Source organism: Macrobrachium rosenbergii, chromosome 25, assembly GCF_040412425.1.
Source record: "Macrobrachium rosenbergii isolate ZJJX-2024 chromosome 25, ASM4041242v1, whole genome shotgun sequence".
NCBI lineage: Eukaryota > Metazoa > Arthropoda > Malacostraca > Decapoda > Palaemonidae > Macrobrachium > Macrobrachium rosenbergii.
The window spans coordinates 39646538-39668433 of NC_089765.1; the positions used below are offsets into that span (position 1 = coordinate 39646538).

At 36.3% G+C, this 21896-nt stretch overlaps 1 protein-coding gene across 11 annotated transcripts in view; it reads right to left on the reverse strand.

Moving 5' to 3' along the window:
• LOC136852588 (uncharacterized) overlaps positions 1-21896 on the reverse strand; it is a 222082-nt gene that overhangs the window by 147470 nt on the left and 52716 nt on the right. For all 11 annotated transcript variants that reach the window (XM_067127440.1, XM_067127433.1, XM_067127430.1 and 8 more), the window contains one exon: positions 1291-1392. Coding sequence is in view for 7 of the 11 variants with exons in the window: in XM_067127433.1 (XP_066983534.1) it covers positions 1291-1392 (102 nt within the window). In the remaining 4 variants the exon portion in view is untranslated. The remainder of the gene's footprint in view (positions 1-1290; positions 1393-21896) is intronic.

Genomic DNA, 21896 nt, shown 5'->3' on the forward strand with positions numbered 1-21896 from the left:
AAAATGTGTGCAATTTCATGTAGAATACAACAAAAAATAACTTATGGTTGTAGCTTTTATCAGTTTTGAAATATTTTCATATAAATCACGATAAGTGCCGAAATTTCAACCTTCGGTCAACTTTGACTCGACCGAAACGGTCGAAAAATGCAATTGTAAGCTAAAACTCTTACATTCTAGTAATATTCAATCATTTACCTTCATTTTGCAACAAACAGGAAGTCTCTAGCACAATATTTCGATTTATGGTGAATTTTTTAAAAAACTTTTTTTACGTCCGTGCGTTACGAATTCATGCATCATTTTGTGATAATATTTTCTCTGTGTTGCTTTGATCATTTTACAATTTGTTATATACAAAAATCATTGCAATTTAGTGTACAATACAACGAACAAAAAATAGCTCATTAGCTTTAACTCTTTTGCTCACAGCGCAATTTGTATACAATTATATATGAAATTTTTTTTTGCGCTGTCATATATTCCAATATTTATATATGATAATGATATTCTTTTTCATTTCTGATGGTTGCATACTAAACTTCAGGCAATGACAAAAAAAGGAGCCACAAATGAACTCTTAACCTTAAAAACCAAGCGTGCTGTGATTTTTTGAAAAAAACTTTCTTTCCGCTTCGGCGCTAACTCCCAAACCCCGCCGGCATACGGCAGACACTTTTGTAAATAGAGGCTCGGCGTTTAAGGGTTAATATAATGAAATGAGGGTTTAGTTGAAGACATAATTACCCTAATTATAATGCAGTCATTAATTGCAAAAATTATCACAATACCTGGAAGCACCATTCATTAGCTAATTCAAAGTAATTAACTGTGTAGCATAAGCTTTAATTGTAACTTTTTCTATTACTTTAAATACTGCCTAGAATTTTTCATTTTTTCACATTTTTCTGACATCAGCTCTTAAAACTGTTGGGTTACAGCACTAGCCTCAAAACCATTGAAACTTTTGTCATCTATTTTCTTTTTTTGGCCAATCATTTCTATATTTTATGAAAATATATATGGTATACCTTATTAATATCCTAATTTTTCTAAGCAAAATAATACCAAAACCTTTGTAGTATATACATAAATCCATCTCTCATTAATGATGGCATGTCTAACAATGAAAATAAAAATAAAAATAAATTCACCTCCCTTTTTATGCAAAAGATCCCAACAATTTCATGTTTCTCAAATCCTCTCCCACCAAAAAGAAAAAAAAAAAAAAAAAAAAAAAAAAAAAAAAAAAAAGCAAGCTACCTAATGGCAAGAACACATTCTCTTTACCTTTCAACTTTAGTATTCTTGCACTGGTCCTCCTTTCAGGTACTGCCAGGTCACTTGTCTCTTCTGAACTTTTGCCTGGTTCTTGGTCACTGCCAGATGACTCTACAAAATCAGTACATATGTCAATAGTCAATATTCTTAACACAAAATATGAATTTTTATAATAAAATTTCTTATTTGGATTAAATCAGCTTATACCTCCTGCGCCAACAGGCAAGTCAGCATACAAACAAAAAAGAAGATCACTTGGCTGACCTGGAAGACTGTCTAGTTCACCTTTTCTCCATGGGGTGTGTTTGAACGTTTTAAGCCCCCTAGTCAGAATGCTCCTTGACAGCCCACTAAGATGTGGGGAGGCTGGGCGGGATGTCAATTTAACAGTATGTAAGTATCCAAATAAATTTTATGAAAATTCATATTATTTGGGATGAACCTTACCTACTGTTAAATTAGCTGATTCCCACATTGAGAAAAGGATGGTGGATAGTGCAGCTAGACAAAAATGACACCTTTATGATAAAATAAAGTTTTATATATACTTACCAAGTAATTACATTGCTATTAGTTTCACTAAATTTTTAAATTTGTGGGTTGCGCTATTTTGTTTTGGGTAGCTGAATAGCTCTGCCCACTTTCAGGGAAAGAGAGGAACAACTAGTAAAAGAGCTTTAATTTTTTTATGACCTTATGTTCATGTGAGAGGAGGAGGGCAGGCTCCAATCATGTAATTACTTGGTAAATATATACAAAACTTTATCATAAAAATGTCATTTTAACACATACAACTTACCTGTTAGTTACATATAGCTTTAGTCTTGACGTCACGGCAAAATTTCAAAACGCGCGGCAGCGCCAGTCCGAATATCGGGTGATCGCCCTTACCTGCCCTCTGTCAGGGTACTAGGAACTATTCCAACATGCTTCAGAATAATTTTGCCGTCACGCCGGCGACATTGTTGTCGGTACTCGAGCGAAATTTCATTGTATCTGCCTACATCGAGCTGTTTTCACTTGGTGAAGTACTCTCTTGTTGGTTTGCGGCTTTGCCAGTTATTTGTCACCTATTTAGTCAGGTTTTCTGATAATTATGTCAGATTCTGGGTCTTATACCTTTAGGGTATGCAGCAAAGGCTGTAAGACGAGGTTGGTCAAGGCTAGTCTTGATCCTCATTCAATTTGTGTGGCTTGTAGAGGTCAGGAATGTTCATATGAGAGGAAGTGTGATGAATGTGTCAGTATGACTGAAAAAGATTGGAAGGCTCTATCTAAGTATGTAAAGAAGCTTGAGAAAGATAGAGCCAGGAAAGCTTTAGCTAGAAGTTCTTCTTCTCTCTCTCAGAAACCGGAATCTCCCTTAGCTATGCAGGAAACTTCTATTAATATCCCCGTGGCTACTAATATTCCTATTCCTGACTCTGATATCCCTGAACCCGTTACCGTGTCTGAGTATCAAGTCCAGATGGACGCCAGATTTAACCTTATTGTGGGCGCCATGGAGGATATTGGCGTTAACGTGAAATCCCTTCATGAGCGTATGGATTCTTTCCAAAATATTGTGAATAATTTAAGTGCAGTGCAAAGTGTTAGTGTGGTGGAGGAGGTGGTTGCTCGGCCTACTCGTTCTCCTAGACCTAAGCCTCTGTCAAGCTCCCTGCTCCTGGGAGAAGACATGCTGAAAGTCCAAGGGAGGCGAGTGGGGTCTGCTCACGAGCAGCCGCCCCCTCGAACAGTCCTGTTGTTTCCCAGGCTGTTTCAGAGCGCCGTTGGAAAGGCGACTCAAGGAAGTGTCTTTCTTCAAGCTCCAGTGATTCGCCTCGCAGAGGCTGGAGATTTCCCGACGAGTCTAGACCATTGAAGAGGTCCAGGAATCTTTCGCCTTCAGCGGTTCAGAAGAAGAAGCCATTTAAGCTTATCACAGCCTTCCTGTAGTTTTTGGGAGAGTCCGGAGAGATTTTCGTCGTCAGAAGAATCTTCTCCCAGGCGCAAGGCTCATGTGCGCAAGAGGTATAAGACTTCCCATTCGGTATTGCCCAGCGTTCCCGGTGTTTCTCCGTTGGTTTCACGTAAGCCTATTGTGGCGTCTGCGCCTCTTCCTCATCACGATCCTGGCTCTACTGATCATCGTTCCCCAGTTGGATCCTCGTCTACTCATGACTTTCTTCGAGCGATGCACAAGAAAATTGGAAGCATTCTTGGCGGGCTCGGAAGGCCTGGTTCTTCTCCAGCAAAGCCTTCTGAAGTGTATTTGATGCCTCCTCCTTCGTCTCGAGCTCACGGAGCGCCCAGTGCAAAGCTCCTCCTCGATCTGTGTCTCTTGATCCTCCTTTGGTTCAGGCTCAGGATCAGGCTCGCACGCCTAGTCAGGCTCAGGCGCTCCCTCAAGATTTAGCGCTCTCTCAGGCTCAAGCGCCTCAGGTAGCGCCAGGTGAGGCGCCATCCCAGGCTCCTTTTGTGGCGCCAGTTCAGGCTCCTCTTGTGGCGCCAGTTCAGGCTCCTCTTGTGGCGCCAGTTCAGGCTCCTCTTGTGGCGCCTACTCAGGCTCAGGCTCCTCCTCAAGCTCTTATTCAGGCTCCTACTCCTCCTTCACAGGATGTGTGTGTGTGCAAGCGGAAGGTTTTTCTCCTATTTCGTCTGAGGAAGAAGTTGTGGAAGAGTTTCCTGTAGACGAACCAGACTCCTCTCGCTGGATTACAAGAAGCTTCTTCGCTTCTTTATTGATAATTTTCCTGAGGATTTTGCACCTGCGGCTCCGGCTTCCCCTCTCTCAGTACGCAAAGAGACTCAAGCCTCCTACCTCTTCCTTTATGAAGTTAGTGCTTTCTATTTCAGCTAAGAAGGCATTAAAGAAAATGAACTCCTGGTTGGAAGACAAAGCGTGATCAGGGAAAACCACTTTCTGCTTCCCTCCTTCTAAGCTTTCTACTAAGACGAAGGCTTGCTACGACACTGGGGAAGTTTTCTCTCTGGGAGCTTCTGCCTCCTCTCAGGGAGACTTCTCCAGTCTCGTTGATTCTACCCGTCGTTCTGCGATGAACTCGGCTCGGATTTTCTTCTCTCCTTCAGAGTTGGACCACCTTTTGAAGAACGTTTTCCGAGTTTTGGAAGTCATCAGTTTTATGGACTGGACTATTGGCGCTTTGGGTAGGAAGGTAAAGTCTTTTGGTCTTTCCGAGCGCATTTCGATGATTTCTCTTCTGTTATGTCCTGCTTAGATAAAGGGATTCGTGACGGTGCGTCTGAGTTAGCCTCCATCTTCACGTTAGGAGTTCTTAAGAAGCGACAACTTTGGTGCTCTTTTGTCGCTCGTGGAGTTTCTAGGACTCAAAGATCGCTCTTCTTTTAGCACCTCTGGATAAGAAGTACCTTTTCCCCTCAAGAACTTGTGGCCGAAGTGTCGAAATCCCTTACTCAGAAGTCCACACAGGACCTTTTAGCGCAATCCTCTCGTAAACCAAAAGCTCCTCAACCTTCTCTGCCAGCGCAAACTCGTCCTCTAGTTAATCAAAATAGGCCCTTTCGTGGCAGGCCCCTCACCCGTACAGGATCTAGTTTACGGGGCAAAGCAAGATTTGTCTCCAGGGCTATCAAACCCTCAATTAAAAAGTGATCTGCATGTCCTCCATGCACTAGTAGGAGCCAGACTTCAGCAGTTCTGGCAAACTTGGGAGGAGATCGGAGCGGACCAGTGGACCACTTCCGTGCTAAAGGAAGGATATTCTATCCCCTTCCTCAAGAGGCCCCTCTTGCAACAGAACCTTTAGCTTTGACAGCATATTCCAGCAACTTAGAGAAATGCTCGGTTCTGAGTGCGGAAGTAGACTCCATGCTTTTAAAAGGAGCGATAGAGATCGTGGAAGAAGTCAACTCTCCAGGCTTTTACAACCGCCTTTTTCTTGTTCCAAAGGCCTCAGGCGGCTGGAGACCAGTCCTGGACGTGAGTTCTCTCAACCTTTTCGTGGAGAAAACCAGTTTCTCGATGGAGACGACGCAATCCGTCCTCAATTCTCTTCGTCCGGGATTGGATGGTCTCAATAGATCTGCAGGACGCTTACTTTCACATTCGATCCATCCCGCGTCCAGGAAGTTTCTTAACGCCGTTTTCCAGGAGAAGACTTATCAGTTCAGGACTCTGTGCTTCGGTCTGTCCACAGCCCTCAAGTATTCACAAGAGTTATGTCCACTGTTGCCAAAGCTCTTCATCTCAGAGGAATAAAGATCTCTCTCTATCTAGACGATTGGCTCCTTTCGTTCCCAGTCTCAGTCTCAGTGCTTGGAGGATTTGAAAGTAACTCTTGACTTGACACAGAAGCTAGGACTTCTAATCAATTGGAAGAAGTCTCACCTATCTCCCTCACAATCCAGGATCTATTTAGGAGTGAGACTGGAAACAGTTCCTTTTCTGGCTTTTCCGTCAGATCAAAGAATCTCGGACTGTCTCGCAAAAGTCCAGAACTTTCTGGATATGGATACCTGTTCCATAAAAGGCTTGGATGAGCCTCCTGGGAACTCTGGCGTCAATAGAAAAGTTTGTCTCCTGGGGAGACTTCACATGAGGCCCCTTCAATTCTACCTCAGGGAGCAATGGAACAGGAAAACGCTTCCAGACTCCTTCTCCTTTCCAATCTCGGACCGTATCAAGGAGGATCTAAGGTGGTGGTTAGATCGAAGAAAATTAGAGAAAGGTCTCTCTCTTTTTTCCGTCGAACCCGAACCACGAACTGTTTGCAGACTCGTCGGAAGTAGGATGGGGAGCGACGTTGGGGTAAAAGAAATTTCAGGTTTGTGGAATGCGACAGAAAAAGAATGGCACATCAACAAGAAGGAGTTGAAAGCAATCCACCTGAGTCTCGTGACACACTTCCTACCTTTCGTACAGGGACAAACAGTTCTGGTTCATTCAGACAGCACCACAGCGTTGTCTTATATAAAGAAACAGGGGCACTCATTCTTACTCCTCAGCGAGGTAGCAAGAGACCTCCTTTTGTGGGCAGAAAAGCACAAGATTCTGCTCCTAACGAGATTCATTCAGGAGCCCTCAACGTGAGAGCGGACTCCTTGAGCAGGAAGCACCAGGTTCTGTCCACAGAGTGGATTTTGCACGAAGAAGTGTGCAAGTCGCTGTGGAGACTTTGGGGTCAACCTCTGGTAGACCTGTTCGCGACGAACAAGTCGAACAGGCTCCCAATCTTCTGCTCTCCTGTCCCGGACCAAGCAGCCTTCCAGACGGACGCAATGCTACTGAATTGGTCGGGTCTGGACCTTTACGCCTTCCCGCCCGTTCAAGATGTTAGGTGCGGTGTTGAGGAAATTTCAGCACCACTCCAACACCAGGATGACGTTGATAGCCCCCTTCTGGCCTTCCAGGGATTGGTTCCCAGTTCTCATGGATCTCTTGATCGACTTCCGAGGAGCCTTCCAAACAGAGTAGATTTACTCAGACAGCCCCACTTCAGGAGATTTCACGAAAACCTGTCAAGTCTGCGGCTAACTGCGTTCAGACTATCGAACGTCTACTCAGAAGCAAAGGATTTTCAAGAAAGCGGCTCAATCCATCGCTAGAGCCAGAAGACCATCTTCGATCAAGGTCTATGAGTCCAAGTGGAATATGTTTCGTTCATGGTGCAAAGATCATGACATTTCCTCTTCCAGAACCTCGGTGACGCAGATTGCGGATTTTCTTTTGTTCCTCGGGAATAAGAACCTTTCTGCATCCACACTTAAAGGTTATCGTAGCATGCTGGCTACTGTTTTTCGTCACAGAGGTTTGGATATCTCTAATAACCAAGATATAACGGACCTTATTAAATCCTTCGGTACCTCTAAGAGGTCAGATGCTAAAGTTGTTTCGTGGAATCTTGATGTAGTCCTGAAGTGGCTTATGTCTGAGAAATTTGAACCTATGGATTCTGCTTCTTTAAGAGATCTTACGAGGAAAACCCTCTTTTTAGTTTTGTTAGCTACAGCTAAGAGAATCAGTGAGATCCACGCCTTGGATAAGAGAGTAGGATTCTCTGCTTCAAAAGCAATTTGTTCTTTCAAACTGTTTTTATGGCCAAGAACGAGACCCCTTCGCACCGTGGCCTCGCTCCTTTGAGATTCCGAGTCTGTCGGAATTGGTAGGTAAGGAGCAGGAGAGGTTCCTCTGCCCAGTCAGAGCCTTGAAATATTATTTGAAGGACTAAAGATATTAGGGGTCCTTCAGATTCCTTATGGTGTTCGGTCAGGAACCCTCTTAGACCAATGTCCAAGAATGCCATGTCCTTTTTATTAGAGATCTGATTTCTGAAGCTCACTCCAATATTTCAGAGAATGATTTGAAAATGTGTAAAGTGAAGGCTCACGAAGTGAGGGCTATCTCTACTTCTCTCTCGCTTATAAAAGGAACCTCTCCCTTCAAGATATTGTGCAAGCAACCTACTGGAGGTGTAAGTCTGTATTTGCTTTGCATTATCTCTCGCAAGTGCAGACAGTGTTTGACGAGTGCAGCACGTTAGGGCCCTTTGTTGTATCTGGCACGGTAATGGGTAAAGGGGTAAAGGAGGATTAACCTACCTTTACTTACTTGTTTTTTGGAGTGTGAAGGTTTTTTACGGTTGTCTGTGAGGGTAAGTGTTGGTTAGTTTTACCCCACAGTTGGTTTTGGTTTTTATGGTTATACTTTTTCTTTGGTGTTGGGTGACCCCTTTTGTAATTCATGATGTTTGTGCTGCGCCTGAGCAGGGGCATACTTGTGGTATTGTCACGGCCATGTCCTAGGTGACTGATACCCAGCTTAAGCAATCTGCGACCAGGTCATTATACCCCGCGGTTGCTCTGAGGATAGCAGGTTACTGAGGCAGTAACTGTGGAATCAGCTACCTTAGCAGGTGAGGAACTAAGAAATTTTCTACATTGATAACCTTAATGTTTCCAACAACTCTTTTTAGCTGTCATTGCCCCACCTCCTAAAGGTGTCAATCAGCTATATGTAACTAACAGGTAAGTTGTATGTGTTAAAATGACATTTTTATTCTAAAATAATGTTTAACACATACTTACCTGTTAGTTACATATACTAAAGCCCACCCTCCTCCCACACGGGGACAGGTAGGCAAATTATTCTGAAGCATGTTGGAATAGTTCCTAGTACCCCGACAGAGGGCAGGTAAGGGCGATCACCCGATATTCGGACTGGTGCTGCCGCGCGTTTTGAAATTTTGCCGTGACGTCAAGACTAAAGCTATATGTAACTAACAGGTAAGTATGTGTTAAACATTATTTTAGAATAAAAATGTCATTTTTATATAAGTAACTTATCAAGTAATTACATTGCTGATTCCCACATTGACAGGAGGTGGGATGTAAGTACATACCTATCCCAAACCATTAGGAATGGTACTGTACAGGCAGTCCCCGGCTATCGGTAGGGGTTCCGTTCCTGAAAGCAAGACAAAAACCGAAAATCGCTGATAACCGAAAATCGGCGATAATAGTGCTGATCCCAGGTTATCAGTGCCAATAATCAGGGATCAGCGCCGATAACTGGAGATCAATGTCGAAAATCCGGTTATCGTCATCACTAGACAAGCGCCTTACAACCAGTGCGTCAATAACTGGGAACTGCCTGTAATGAATTTGAAAATGTAAAAATTTGCTAGCATTAATACAATGCTCGTTGTTTCCCTACCTGATAAGAGAGCTGCTGCTGGAAAAGGGTCTTCCTAGTAAAGTCCCTTTGGAAACTGAGACCATAGACTCAAATAGAGTGCCAGACAGCCAAGAAGAGCGCTGACTCCATAAGACCACATTATAAAGTAAGTGCTTATAGCCATCTTATGAATGACGTGACTTGCTTCAAATTTTTACCACTTATTCTTCAACTAATGATGAAAATTCTCAAAGAGGGAAACTTAAAAATTCAACTTTAATTCTTTTTGTTTTGCATTTGAAAAATATTATTTGAAACTTTTAAAAAATAAAAAAAAAAGTTTCACTCAAAAATGAATTTCCCAGAGTTCAAAATCAAGATATATAGTTATGCTACACTCTGTAAACGTTTCATCGAATTTGGTTTAGTCTCCTTGGAGCTATAAGAATTAATTTTTGAAAAACTTTTTAGAGAAAACAGCGAAAGAAAAAATTTCTGCTTATTTTGTAATAACTATAAACTGTGACAGTTAGAAGGCTGATTTTTTCACTAACACTATTTTGTTATATAGGAAATATGCCCTGAAATTTACAATGTAATCAAATGAATAGAAATGTGCTCCTCTTGATTTATGTGTTACCTAAAATTTGCATTTATATTATATATATATATATATATATATATATATATATATATATATATATATATATATATATATATATATATATATATATATATATATATATATATATATATATATATATATATATATAGATATATATATATACGAGGGTAAGTCAAAAAGTTCCAGGAAAAAATGTTGAATGATGTATTTACACAGGAATGAAACAACCCAAATACTTGGTAAACAATGATCTGTGATGTAGTGATCCATATAGACTTGTTACCTCAGTCATCCTCTTGCTACCGTGGTGTTAACATCTGCTTCAGAAAAGTAATTTCTTGAACCCATGGAAAATAAAAATTTTGAGATGAGAGCTAACATCAAGTTCCTGACCAAGCTTGATTGGAAACCAGGAAAAATTATTGAAGCTTTGCAACATGTTTATGGAGATTCTTCTCCATCTAAATCAGTTGTTTATGATTGGATAAAGCGATTTAAGGATGGTCGGGAGGACCTCAAAGACAACCCAAGAGAGGAAAGACCATCGACTGCAAAAAATGAAAGAATTGTGGCTTTGGTGCAGAATCTAGTGGATGAAGATCGTCGGATTACTATCGATATGATAGCTAATGAAACTGGGATCTCCCATGGTTCCGCATTTTCAATTTTAAATGAAAATCTTGGTTTGAGTAAACTTTCAGCACGTTGGGTCCCAAAAGCGTTGCAAGACCAACTGCATCAAAGAGCTGAACTTTCTCTTGCAGTTTTAACGAAGATGAATCAAATAAATCAGAGTTTTTTGACCGGATTGTTACTGGAGATGAAACTTGGATCAATCAATATGACCCAGAAAGTAAAATTCAATCAAAGCAATGGTTACCAAGAGGTTCAGCTGCACCAGTGAAGTTCAAAGTGGCGAGATCTCCCCAGAAGGTTATGGCAACAGTGTTTTGGGACTCCAAAGGAGTGATTTTGATTGATTTCCTTGAGGGACAAAAAACAATCACCGGGAACTACTACAAAGGTGTTTTGCAAAAACTGAAGACTGCATTGGCTAAAAATCGTCGAGGAAAGTTGCACCGCAGAATTTTGTTCCATCATGATAACGCTCCAGCACATTCATCAAGGGTTGCAAGAGAAGTCCTACGGAAATTTAGGTGGGAAACTCTTCCACATCCTCCTTATAGTCCTGATCTTGCTCCTTCAGATTTTTTCCTGTTCCCAAAACTCAAGGAACACTTAAGAGGAGTCCGGTTTGAATCTTTGGATGCTGCTAAACATGCAGTTTCAACATGGTTTAATAGAAAGGCCCCAAATTTCTACAAAGAAGGGTTGCAGAGGTGGAAACAGCGCCTTGAAAAGTGTATAGAGTTAGATGGTAGATATGTAGAAAAATGATGTTTGAATTTCCTTAAATAAAGAGTATATTGAATTTTTTTTCCTGGAACTTTTGACTTACCCTCATATATATATATATATATATATATATATATATATATATATATATATATATATATATATATATATATATATATATATATATATATATATATATATATATATATATATATATATATATATATATATATATATATATATATATATATATATATATATATATATATATATATATATATATATATATATATATATATATAGTATACATATATATATATATATATATATATATATATATATATATATATATATATATATATATATACACACACACACACATATATATATATATATATATACACAGTCATACCTCGAAAATTACGCGAGGTTACGTTCGAGCCCCACGTGCAAGGTGGATTTTCGCGTAAGTTTGGCATGGTCTTTAAAAATGCTAATAAATGTTTATTTCCAGAGTTTAAGTACTAAATATGACCCTAATCATGCTCCCGAAGTATTAAGCTAACTTTTAAATGAACTAAAGTTAGTGTAATTTTATTTGAAATTTAGCTTATTACCCTTAAAAAAGGAATACAGTAAATGGTTGACATAAAAACTGAGTACTGCACAGTGTCATAATATCGCATTTACAGTAGGTGTGTACGTATACTAATGTTACCCCTAATTCATGGGAAGCCGTTTTCTTTGCGTCACTAGCCAAAACGTCGTGTCAGTCAACAAAAGTACAATTCCATAAAATATCGAAAACATGTACATAATGTTCGTAGAAGGTAGTACAGTACAGGTAAAATTCAATCAACTTAAAATTATATACTATACATGTAATGACGTACAGAGAAATAATAAGTTGTAAAAGTATGTTTGAGCACTAACTACGAGAGAGAGAGAGAGAGAGAGAGAGAGAGAGAGAGAGAGAGAGAGAGAGAGAGAGAGAGAGAGAGAGAGAGATACTGTAATACAGTAACTGTACTCCTTTATATCGTATTTATGCGCAAATATATAAATACAAGTTTCCCATTCTGATTTTACACCTAAAAACACGAAAACTTAAAAATTAAACACACTTTCTACTGGGGTATCATCTTTGAAAAATGCAGTAACTAGGTATTACATCTTGTAAAAGTACACCAACTGAACGTGCTGTAATTACATGCACATACAGATTGCACCAGCACTTTTCTCCGAGGTGAACAGAGTAATTTTCAAAGAATGACACTTATACAACTCTTAGTTACATCTCTGATATTACATTAACGAATTCATTTTATCAAATGAGCACAACTGAACAACCTCATCTCAAGGTCATGTAAAGTCCTTGTGACAAAGACTTTGCAAATGGACATAATACTTGTATGATATTTATGTACAGAAATATAAACATAAATTTTCCATATCGATTTTACTGTTAAAAGCATAAAAATTTATAAATGTACTTCAAACATTAAACAAGCATTTTTCTGCAGGGGTATCATCTTTGAAAAGTGCAGTAACTTTGCAAATGGGTATCACATCTTGTAAAAGTACACTAAGTGAATGTGCTGAAATTACCTTTGCATCATATTTATGCATGTACAAAAATAAAAATAATACATTTTCGATACAGATTTTACACATGAAAGCATGAAATGCATTTTTCATAGAGATTTTACACATGAAAACATGAAATGCATTTTTCATAGAGATTTTGCACATTAAAACATGAAATGCATTTTTCATACAGACTTTACACATAAAAGCATGAAATGCATTTTTCATACAAATTTTACACATAAAAGAATGAAATGCATTTTTCATACAGATTTTACACATAAAGCATGAAAACTTGTAAATTACTTAAAAATTTACCACCCACTTCTGCAGGGTTTCTCGAGAATTTCGTGTCTGTGAAAAAAATCGCGTATGCCCATTAGTTAGGTTCCAGTGAAAAGTTAGGTAATGCGTGTGAATTTTGCAACTCAAATCGTAAGATCAAGTATTACTGTGTGTGTGTGTGTGTGTGTATATATATATATATATATATATATATATATATATATATATATATATATATATATATATATATATATATAGATATATATATAGATATATATAGATGTAGATATATATATATATATATATATATATATATATATATATATATATATATACATATATATACATATATATATATATATATATATATATATATATATATATATATATATATATATATATATATATATATATATATATATATATATATATATATATATATATATATATATATACAATATGGTCCCCTCATACAGAAAGGGGTTTCCATTCTTGTGCCAGCAGTCAGTAACCGAAAATCGTCAAGTGGCAGAACATCGTCGAAAATCGTCAAAAATCATAAGAAAACCTTACTTTTAATGCTCTGGGTGCATTGAAAACGATGTAAACTGCATTATTATTGAGTTTTACAAAAAAAAACCTTCAAATTATGATTATTCTGCCATTTTGGGGCCATATTTCTTCCGTCGGATCGATGTGACGACAGCGTCGTAACTCCGAACATGCGTCAGTAAGCCAGAAATAATTTCTGATGAATATATTTGAAAAGCGTCGTAACCTCGAACGCCGTAAGTCGGAACCGTCGTAAACCGGGACTGCCTGTATATATATATATATATATATATATATATATATATATATATATATATATATATATATATATATATATATATATATATATATATATATACATATACATATATATATATATATATATATATATATATATATATATATATATATATATATATATATATATATATATATATATATATATATATATATATATATATATATATATATATATATATATATATATATATATATATATATATATATATATATATATATATATATATATATATATATATATATATATATATATATATATGTTAGTGAATGTTGGCAGTAAGTTTTCCTTTATGCAAATGTCGTTAAATATGACAGCGAAGTTGCAGTTTATTAGTTTCTTACTAATGTTCTCGATTTTCCTTATTATCTTCCTCTGTTCTTCAGGCAACTGATGGAGTAAAGCACCAAAGTTCATTTTGATGGACGTTTTATTGGTTAGGGCGTTTTAGTCTCTTCTAGAGACATCTTCTGCTACAAATGAGTGTTTACAAGGAAATTCACACATATATATATAACATTCTTTCAAGGGAACACTTGTCAAAAATATAACTATTCGATGGTTAAAATCCAATATTCGGCAGTTAGCGTTTTGAAATTAACAGTTAAAACATATAGGTTTGTTACTAAACTTGTTTACAACTGGCCTGTTGACAATTACCAAGAATTGCTATTTAGGTATTTACATACTTAGAAACAACCAGACGAAAAATAAATAGCTGAAAATAGACGGTCAACAAAGGATCGTCAAAGAGACATTCAAACTGTATATGTAAAATTAATATAGTAATTACACACGTAAAAGTATAAGTAAAATGTAAATACAAAGTTATCAATATCAGGATAGAACAAGATAAAACATGGCAAATATAAAGTTAACTAAAATATATGCATAGGTCCAACATTGACGACACATTTTAGTCTGCTGCATTTCTTCTCCTTTCACGATCGGAAGGTAGAATTATTGCGTTGATTCCTTGCACGTTTAGGGGAGGCTTATGTATATTTATGTATATTGCCTCAAGGTATTTTAGCCTTTAGCATCAGCAACGCTGTCAATAATTTCAGTGTTGGCTTCAGCATTTCCCTGGTTAGACCCGCATCGTGTGTGTCTCTCGTGTGATTTTAATACTACCATTTTGCAAATGCATAGTAAGTCTTCTTGATAGTGAAGTTGTAGTATTTCCAATATAAAAATATTTGCGACTTGCAGTTCGCGATTTGACATGTATACTTGTATACTACGTTACACTTATCAAGAGAGCGCTTCTTGTTGTGGGAGTTATTCTTTATGATCAGGTTGGCAGTTCTAAAGTTCTTATAGTATATCTGCAGGTCAATTTTAGTATTTTCCTCTATCGGTATTACTCCTCGTCCTACAATTTCTCAAAGTACTTTTTAAATCGGTCTTGTAAGCAGTGCTCATATAATTCCTGTAATATAATTTAAGAACGTTCTTTCTTTCTCCTTTTTTCCTTCGGATGCAAAAACTATCCATTTTCTTCCTGATGACTTCTTGGATATCGTTATTTGAGTACCCGTTGTTTACAAGAACCTGAGCGCATCTTTCCAGTTCGGTGTGTAATGAAGTCCACGAACTACAATGAGTAAATGCTCTATGGATATAAGCATTAATTACACTTTTCATGTATTTTGCTGGAGCTTCACTATTTGCATTGAGACACATTCCGTATTAGTTTCCTTTGTGTAGACGGTCGTCGAAATTCGTCTTGAGCAGCTGTTACCATCACATCCAGGAATGGCAGGGAACCGTTGTTATTTATCTCTGCAGTAAATCGAAGGCAGGAATTTTGTTGGAAGGCAACTTGAAGGTCCGAAAGTTCTTGCTTGTTCCTTACATCAACGAAGATATATCGTCTATGTAACGCGTCCGTATATGAGCGGTCGAAAGTCACTGTTTTTAAGAACGCGTTGCTCTATCGTTCCCATGTAAAAATCCGCAAAGAGAACACCTAGAGGTGATCCCATAGCAACGCCGTCGATTTGCTGATAAAGTCTCCCATCAGGTGCTCTAAAAATTGTCTCTTTAGTGCAAAGCCTCAGTAGTTGCCTTAAAAGATTTTCAGGTACGTCTAAAGGTGTTTTTTCGCCATGGTAAACTTCACAATAATCATATCAATCGTTTCCTCTACGGGCACGTTTGTGAACAGTGACTCAACGTCTAATGAGGCTATAAGTCCTTGGCTGGATTTGTGTTGCAAAAGATCGATAAATTCCTTTGAAGATCGGAGGCTAAACTCTGTGGGGACATAAGGTGTCAGGAGTTTGTTTAGCTTTTTGGCCAAAGCATACGTGGGAGTGGGAATTTGGCTAATAATCGGTCTCAAAGGATTGCCATTTTTATGGGTTTTAACATTACCGTATATGTATCCGGGTGAGTATTCTCCTGTGATCTTTTGAAAATGAACTCCACCCATCTTGGCGTTGATGGTATCTATCACTTTGTTAACTCTAACTTTTATTGCATTTGTGGTATCTCTAGAGATCTTACGAAATTTGTTAGAGTCACTCAAGATTTCGCTTATTTTCTGTAAGTAGTCAGTCTTATCCATTATCACGTATACTGCTGTTTTATCCGCTTTTCGAATAACGATATCCTTATTCTCCCTGTGCTCTTGAGCAGCAGTTATCAGTTCTTTACTGAGTATTTTACTTTTTGCAGACCCACGGTTTCGCCCACTTTGGCCAAAAAGCTAAACAAACTCCTGACACCTTATGTCCCCACAGAGTTTAGCCTCCGATCTTCAAAGGAATTTATCGATCTTTTGCAACACAAATCCAGCCAAGGACTTATAGCCTCATTAGATGTTGAGTCACTGTTCACAAACGTGCCCGTAGAGGAAACGATTGATATGATTATTGACGAAGTTTACCATGGCGAAAAAACACCTTTAGACGTACCTGAAAATCTTTTAAGGCAACTACTGAGGCTTTGCACTAAAGAGACAATTTTTAGAGCACCTGATGGGAGACTTTATCAGCAAATCGACGGCGTTGCTATGGGATCACCTCTAGGTGTTCTCTTTGCGGATTTTTACATGGGAACGATAGAGCAACGCGTTCTTAAAAACAGTGACTTTCGACCGCTCATATACGGACGTTACATAGACGATATCTTCGTTGATGTGAGGAACAAGCAAGAACTTTCGGACCTTCAAGTTGCCTTCCAACAAAATTCCTGCCTTCGATTTACTGCAGAGATAAATAACAACGGTTCCCTGCCATTCCTGGATGTGATGGTAACAGCTGCTCAAGACGAATTTCGGAAGACCGTCTACACAAAGGAAACTAATACGGGAATGTGTCTCAATGCCAATAGTGAAGCTCCAGCAAAATACATGAAAAGTGTAATTAATGCTTATATCCATAGAGCATTTACTCATTGTAGTTCGTGGACTTCATTACACACCGAACTGGAAAGATGCGCTCAGGTTCTTGTAAACAACGGGTACTCAAATAACGATATCCAAGAAGTCATCAGGAAGAAAATGGATAGTTTTTTGCATCCGAAGGAAAAAGGAGAAAGAAAGAACGTTCTTAAATTATATTACAGGAATTATATGAGCACTGCTTACAAGACCGACGAAAAAGTACTTTGAGAAATTGTAGGACGAGGAGTAATACCGATAGAGGAAAATACTAAAATTGACCTGCAGATATACTATAAGAACTTTGGAACTGCCTACCTGATCATAAAGAATAACTCCCACAACAAGAAGCGCTCTCTTGATAAGTGTAACGTAGTATACAAGTATACATGTCAAATCGCGAACTGCAAGTCGCGAAATATTTCTTATATTGGAAATACTACAACTTCACTATCAAGAAGACTTACTATGCATTTGCAAAATGGTAGTATTAAAAATCACACGAGAGACACACACGATGCGGGTCTAACCAGGAAAATGCTCAAGCCAACACTGAAATTATTGACAGCGTTGCTGATGCTAAAAGGCTAAAATACCTTGAGGCAATATACATAAATATACATAAGCCTCCCTAAACGTGCAAGGAATCAACGCAATAATAATTCTACCTTCCGATCGTGAAAGGAGAAGAAATGCAGCAGACTAAAATGTGTCGTCAATGTTGGACCTATGCATATATTTTAGTTAACTTTATATTTGCCATGTTTTATCTTGTTCTATCCTGATATTGATAACTTTGTATTTACATTTTACTTATACTTTTTACGTGTGTAATTACTATATTAATTTTACATATACAGTTTGAATGTCTCTTTGACGATCCTTTGTTGACCGTCTATTTTCAGCTATTTATTTTTCGTCTGGTTGTTTCTAAGTATGTAAATACCTAAATAGCAATTCTTGGTAATTGTCAACAGGCCAGTTGTAAACAAGTTTAGTAACAAACCTATATGTTTTAACTGTTAATTTCAAAACGCTAACTGCCGAATATTGGATTTTAACCATCGAATAGTTATATTTTTGACAAGTGTTCCCTTGAAAGAATGTTATATATATATGTGTGAATTTCCTTGTAAACACTCATTTGTAGCAGAAGATGTCTCTAGAAGAGACGAAACGTCCTAACCAATAAAACGTCCATCAAAATGAACTTTGGTGCTTTACTCCATCAGTTGCCTGAAGAACAGAGGAAGATAATAAGGAAAATCGAGAACATTAGTAAGAAACTAATAAACTGCAACTTTCAAGCTGTCATATTTAATTTACATTTGCATATATATATATATATATATATATATATATATATATATATATATATATATATATATATATATATATATATCTACATCTACACACACACACACACACACACACACACACACATATATATATATATATATATATATATATATATATATATATATATATATATATATATATATATATATATACATATATATATATATATATATATATATATATATATATATATATATATATATATATATATATATATATATATATATATATATATATATATATATATATATATATATATATATATATATATATAATGTATATATATATATATATATATATATATATATATATATATATATATATATATATATATATATATATATATATATATATATATACATACATATACCTGTACAGGCAGTCCCCAGTTAACAGTGGGCTTGGTTGATGCCGATCCGGTTTTACAGGGCTTGTCTAGCGACAAAAATCGGTAATTTTTGGTGCCGAAAATCACCGATTTCCGCTTATCGGTGCCGATAATTGGGTATTGGCGCCCATACATACCAAACAGAGGTGCCGATAACCGACAATCAGCACTTTTTGGCTCCGATAAGCCCCGAAGTTCGCTGAAAAGGAGTGAAAATCGCCGATTTTCGGTTAATGGCAATTTTCTGTTATCATTTCCTCAAAACGGAACCCCCACTGATAACCGAGGACTGCCTGTATATATGTATATGTGTGTGTATATATATATATATGTATGTATATGTGTGTGTATATATATATATATGTATGTATATATATATATATATATATATATATATATATATATATATATATACACTATATATATTATATTATGTATGAAGATAAAAAGACCCATAAAACACTGTTTGAACGTTTCAACCTCATATTTCGAGCACTTCCTTCTGTGGCCCTGTTCACTGGTAAAATATGGACAGAAGATAGATACAAGAGTATATATACAAAGCATATGTAGGTGTGGCAGTAAGTTTTGTTGGTACGCAGGTGGCCACTGATCCAACAAGGATGGAAATTATGGTATTCCCTTGTGATTTTTGGCTTCGTTAGCTCCAGTCTGGCGATGCATATGGTGGTCATATTTTCTGAAACATCTTCTTAAGAAGAGGCCTGAGGATTAATCCATCCATGTCATCTGATTTCCAATGTCCTCCTGACAGGTTCAATCAATAGTGAAAGACATTCATATATATATACAGTATATATATATATATTATATATATATATACATATATACATATATATACATATATATATATACAAACACACATATACAGTGGCCCCCATTTTTACGCGTTTCACATTTCTGCGTTTCATTTTGTTGCAGATTTTTGTGGAACACATCATTCACTTGTCAGTGGGGTAATTTCACTAATTTGCAGATTTTTCTTTTTTGAGCTGTATCTCTAAAATTACCACTAATTCCTTAGAACCAACCCTATGTGGGGCCTCTTTTACAAAACACAAGTAAATTTTACCAAGTTATACATGCTTTTCTAATAATTTATTTTACTTTCTTTTTGTAAAATTATTATTACATCTCACAAACATCATAACAGATAAGAACTAAAATCAGTAACAAATTCTGAGTATATTTGTTGTGAAATATTTACATAAATTTACTGAGATCAGGAGATGCAGTAACTTTTTTGGAGATATACAGTGTTTTTCTAATATTTCTTGGCACTTCTTTTCTTAGCAAAATTACAATTACAGTATAACTGACATCATATCATAAAAGATAAGAACTAAAACCAACAGCAATCCCTGGGTGTATTTATGAGCAAATAAATAAGAAGACGTCATGGATTGAGAGGAGCAAGGTATCCCCCCCTCAAGTCAAGAACAATACTGTTCTCCCTGAGATGGCCACTGATTGAGCTGAGCTGCATTCTAAAGTTGCTACCATTCATTTATGGGCCATTGAAGTGATGGAAACTCTTCTGCTCGATACAGCCAAGTTCTATGGCGCGTAATATTAATACTCCTCAGAGGGGATCCGTCCACCACCCAAAACTTGTTTTAGATCCTCTCATGAGGGGATCCCTCCACTAAGGGTTAATGAAAAAAACAGCAAAATATCAGTGAAAAGTTATTTCAAGTACGGAATCCATTTATACTTTGCTTAGCCTTGATGTAAAAACTACAGTTTATTTCTCTCTCTCGCTCTCTCAAACAGTATACATTATCATTTAATAAAAAAAAAAAACAATATCAGTGAAACATTATTTCACTTAGAGAATAAATTGATACTGTGCTCAGACTTGGATGTAAAAACCAGTTCTCTCTCTCTTTCTCTCCCAGTATACATATATTTTAAGGAAAAAATACAGTAATTAGTGAATACACAGTGTTGTTCTACAAAAAAAAAAGTAATTAGTGGTAATTTTAGAGATACGGCTCAAAGAAAAATCTGCAAATTAGTGAAATTTCCCCACTGACAAGTGAATGATGTGTTCCACAAAAATTGGCAACAATATGAAAGGCAGAAATGTGAAACGCGTAAAAATGGGGGCCACTGTATATGTGTGTTTGTATATATGTGTATATATATTATATATATATATATATATATATATATATATATATATATATATATATATATGAATGTCTTTCACTATTGATTGAACCTGTCAGGAGGACATTGGAAATCGGATGACATCGATGGATTAATCCTCAGGCCTCTTCTTAAGAAGGTGTTTCAGAAAATATGACCACCATATGCATCACCAGACAGGAGCTAACAAAGCCAAAAATCACAAGGGAATGCCATAATTTCCATCCTTCTTGGGTCAGTGGCCACCTGCGTACCAACAAGACTTACTGCCACACCTACATATGTTTTTTATATATACTCTTGTATCTATCTTCTGTCCATATTTTACCAGTGAACAAGGCCACAGAAGGAAGTGCTCGAAATATATGGTTGAAACGTTCAAACAGTGTTTTATGGGTCTTTTTATCTTCATACATATATATAATATATACTGTGTATATATATATATATATATATATATATATATATATATATATATATATATATATATATATATATATATACTGTATATATATATATATATATATATATACTGTATATATATATATATATATATATATATATATATATATATATATATATATATATATATATATATATATATATATATATATATATATACTGTATGTATATATATATATATATATATATATATATATATATATATATATATATATATATATATATATATATATATATATATATATATATATATATATATATATACTGTAATATATATATATATATATATATATATATATATATATATATATATATATATATATATATATATATATATATATATATATATATATATATATACAGGCAGTCCTCAGTTATCAGCGGGGGTTCTGTTCTGAGGAAATGATAACAGAAAATTGCCACTAACCAAAAATCGGCGATTTTCGTGCCTTTTCAGTGAACTTCGGGCTTATCGGCACCGAAAAGTGCTGATTTTCGGTTATCAGC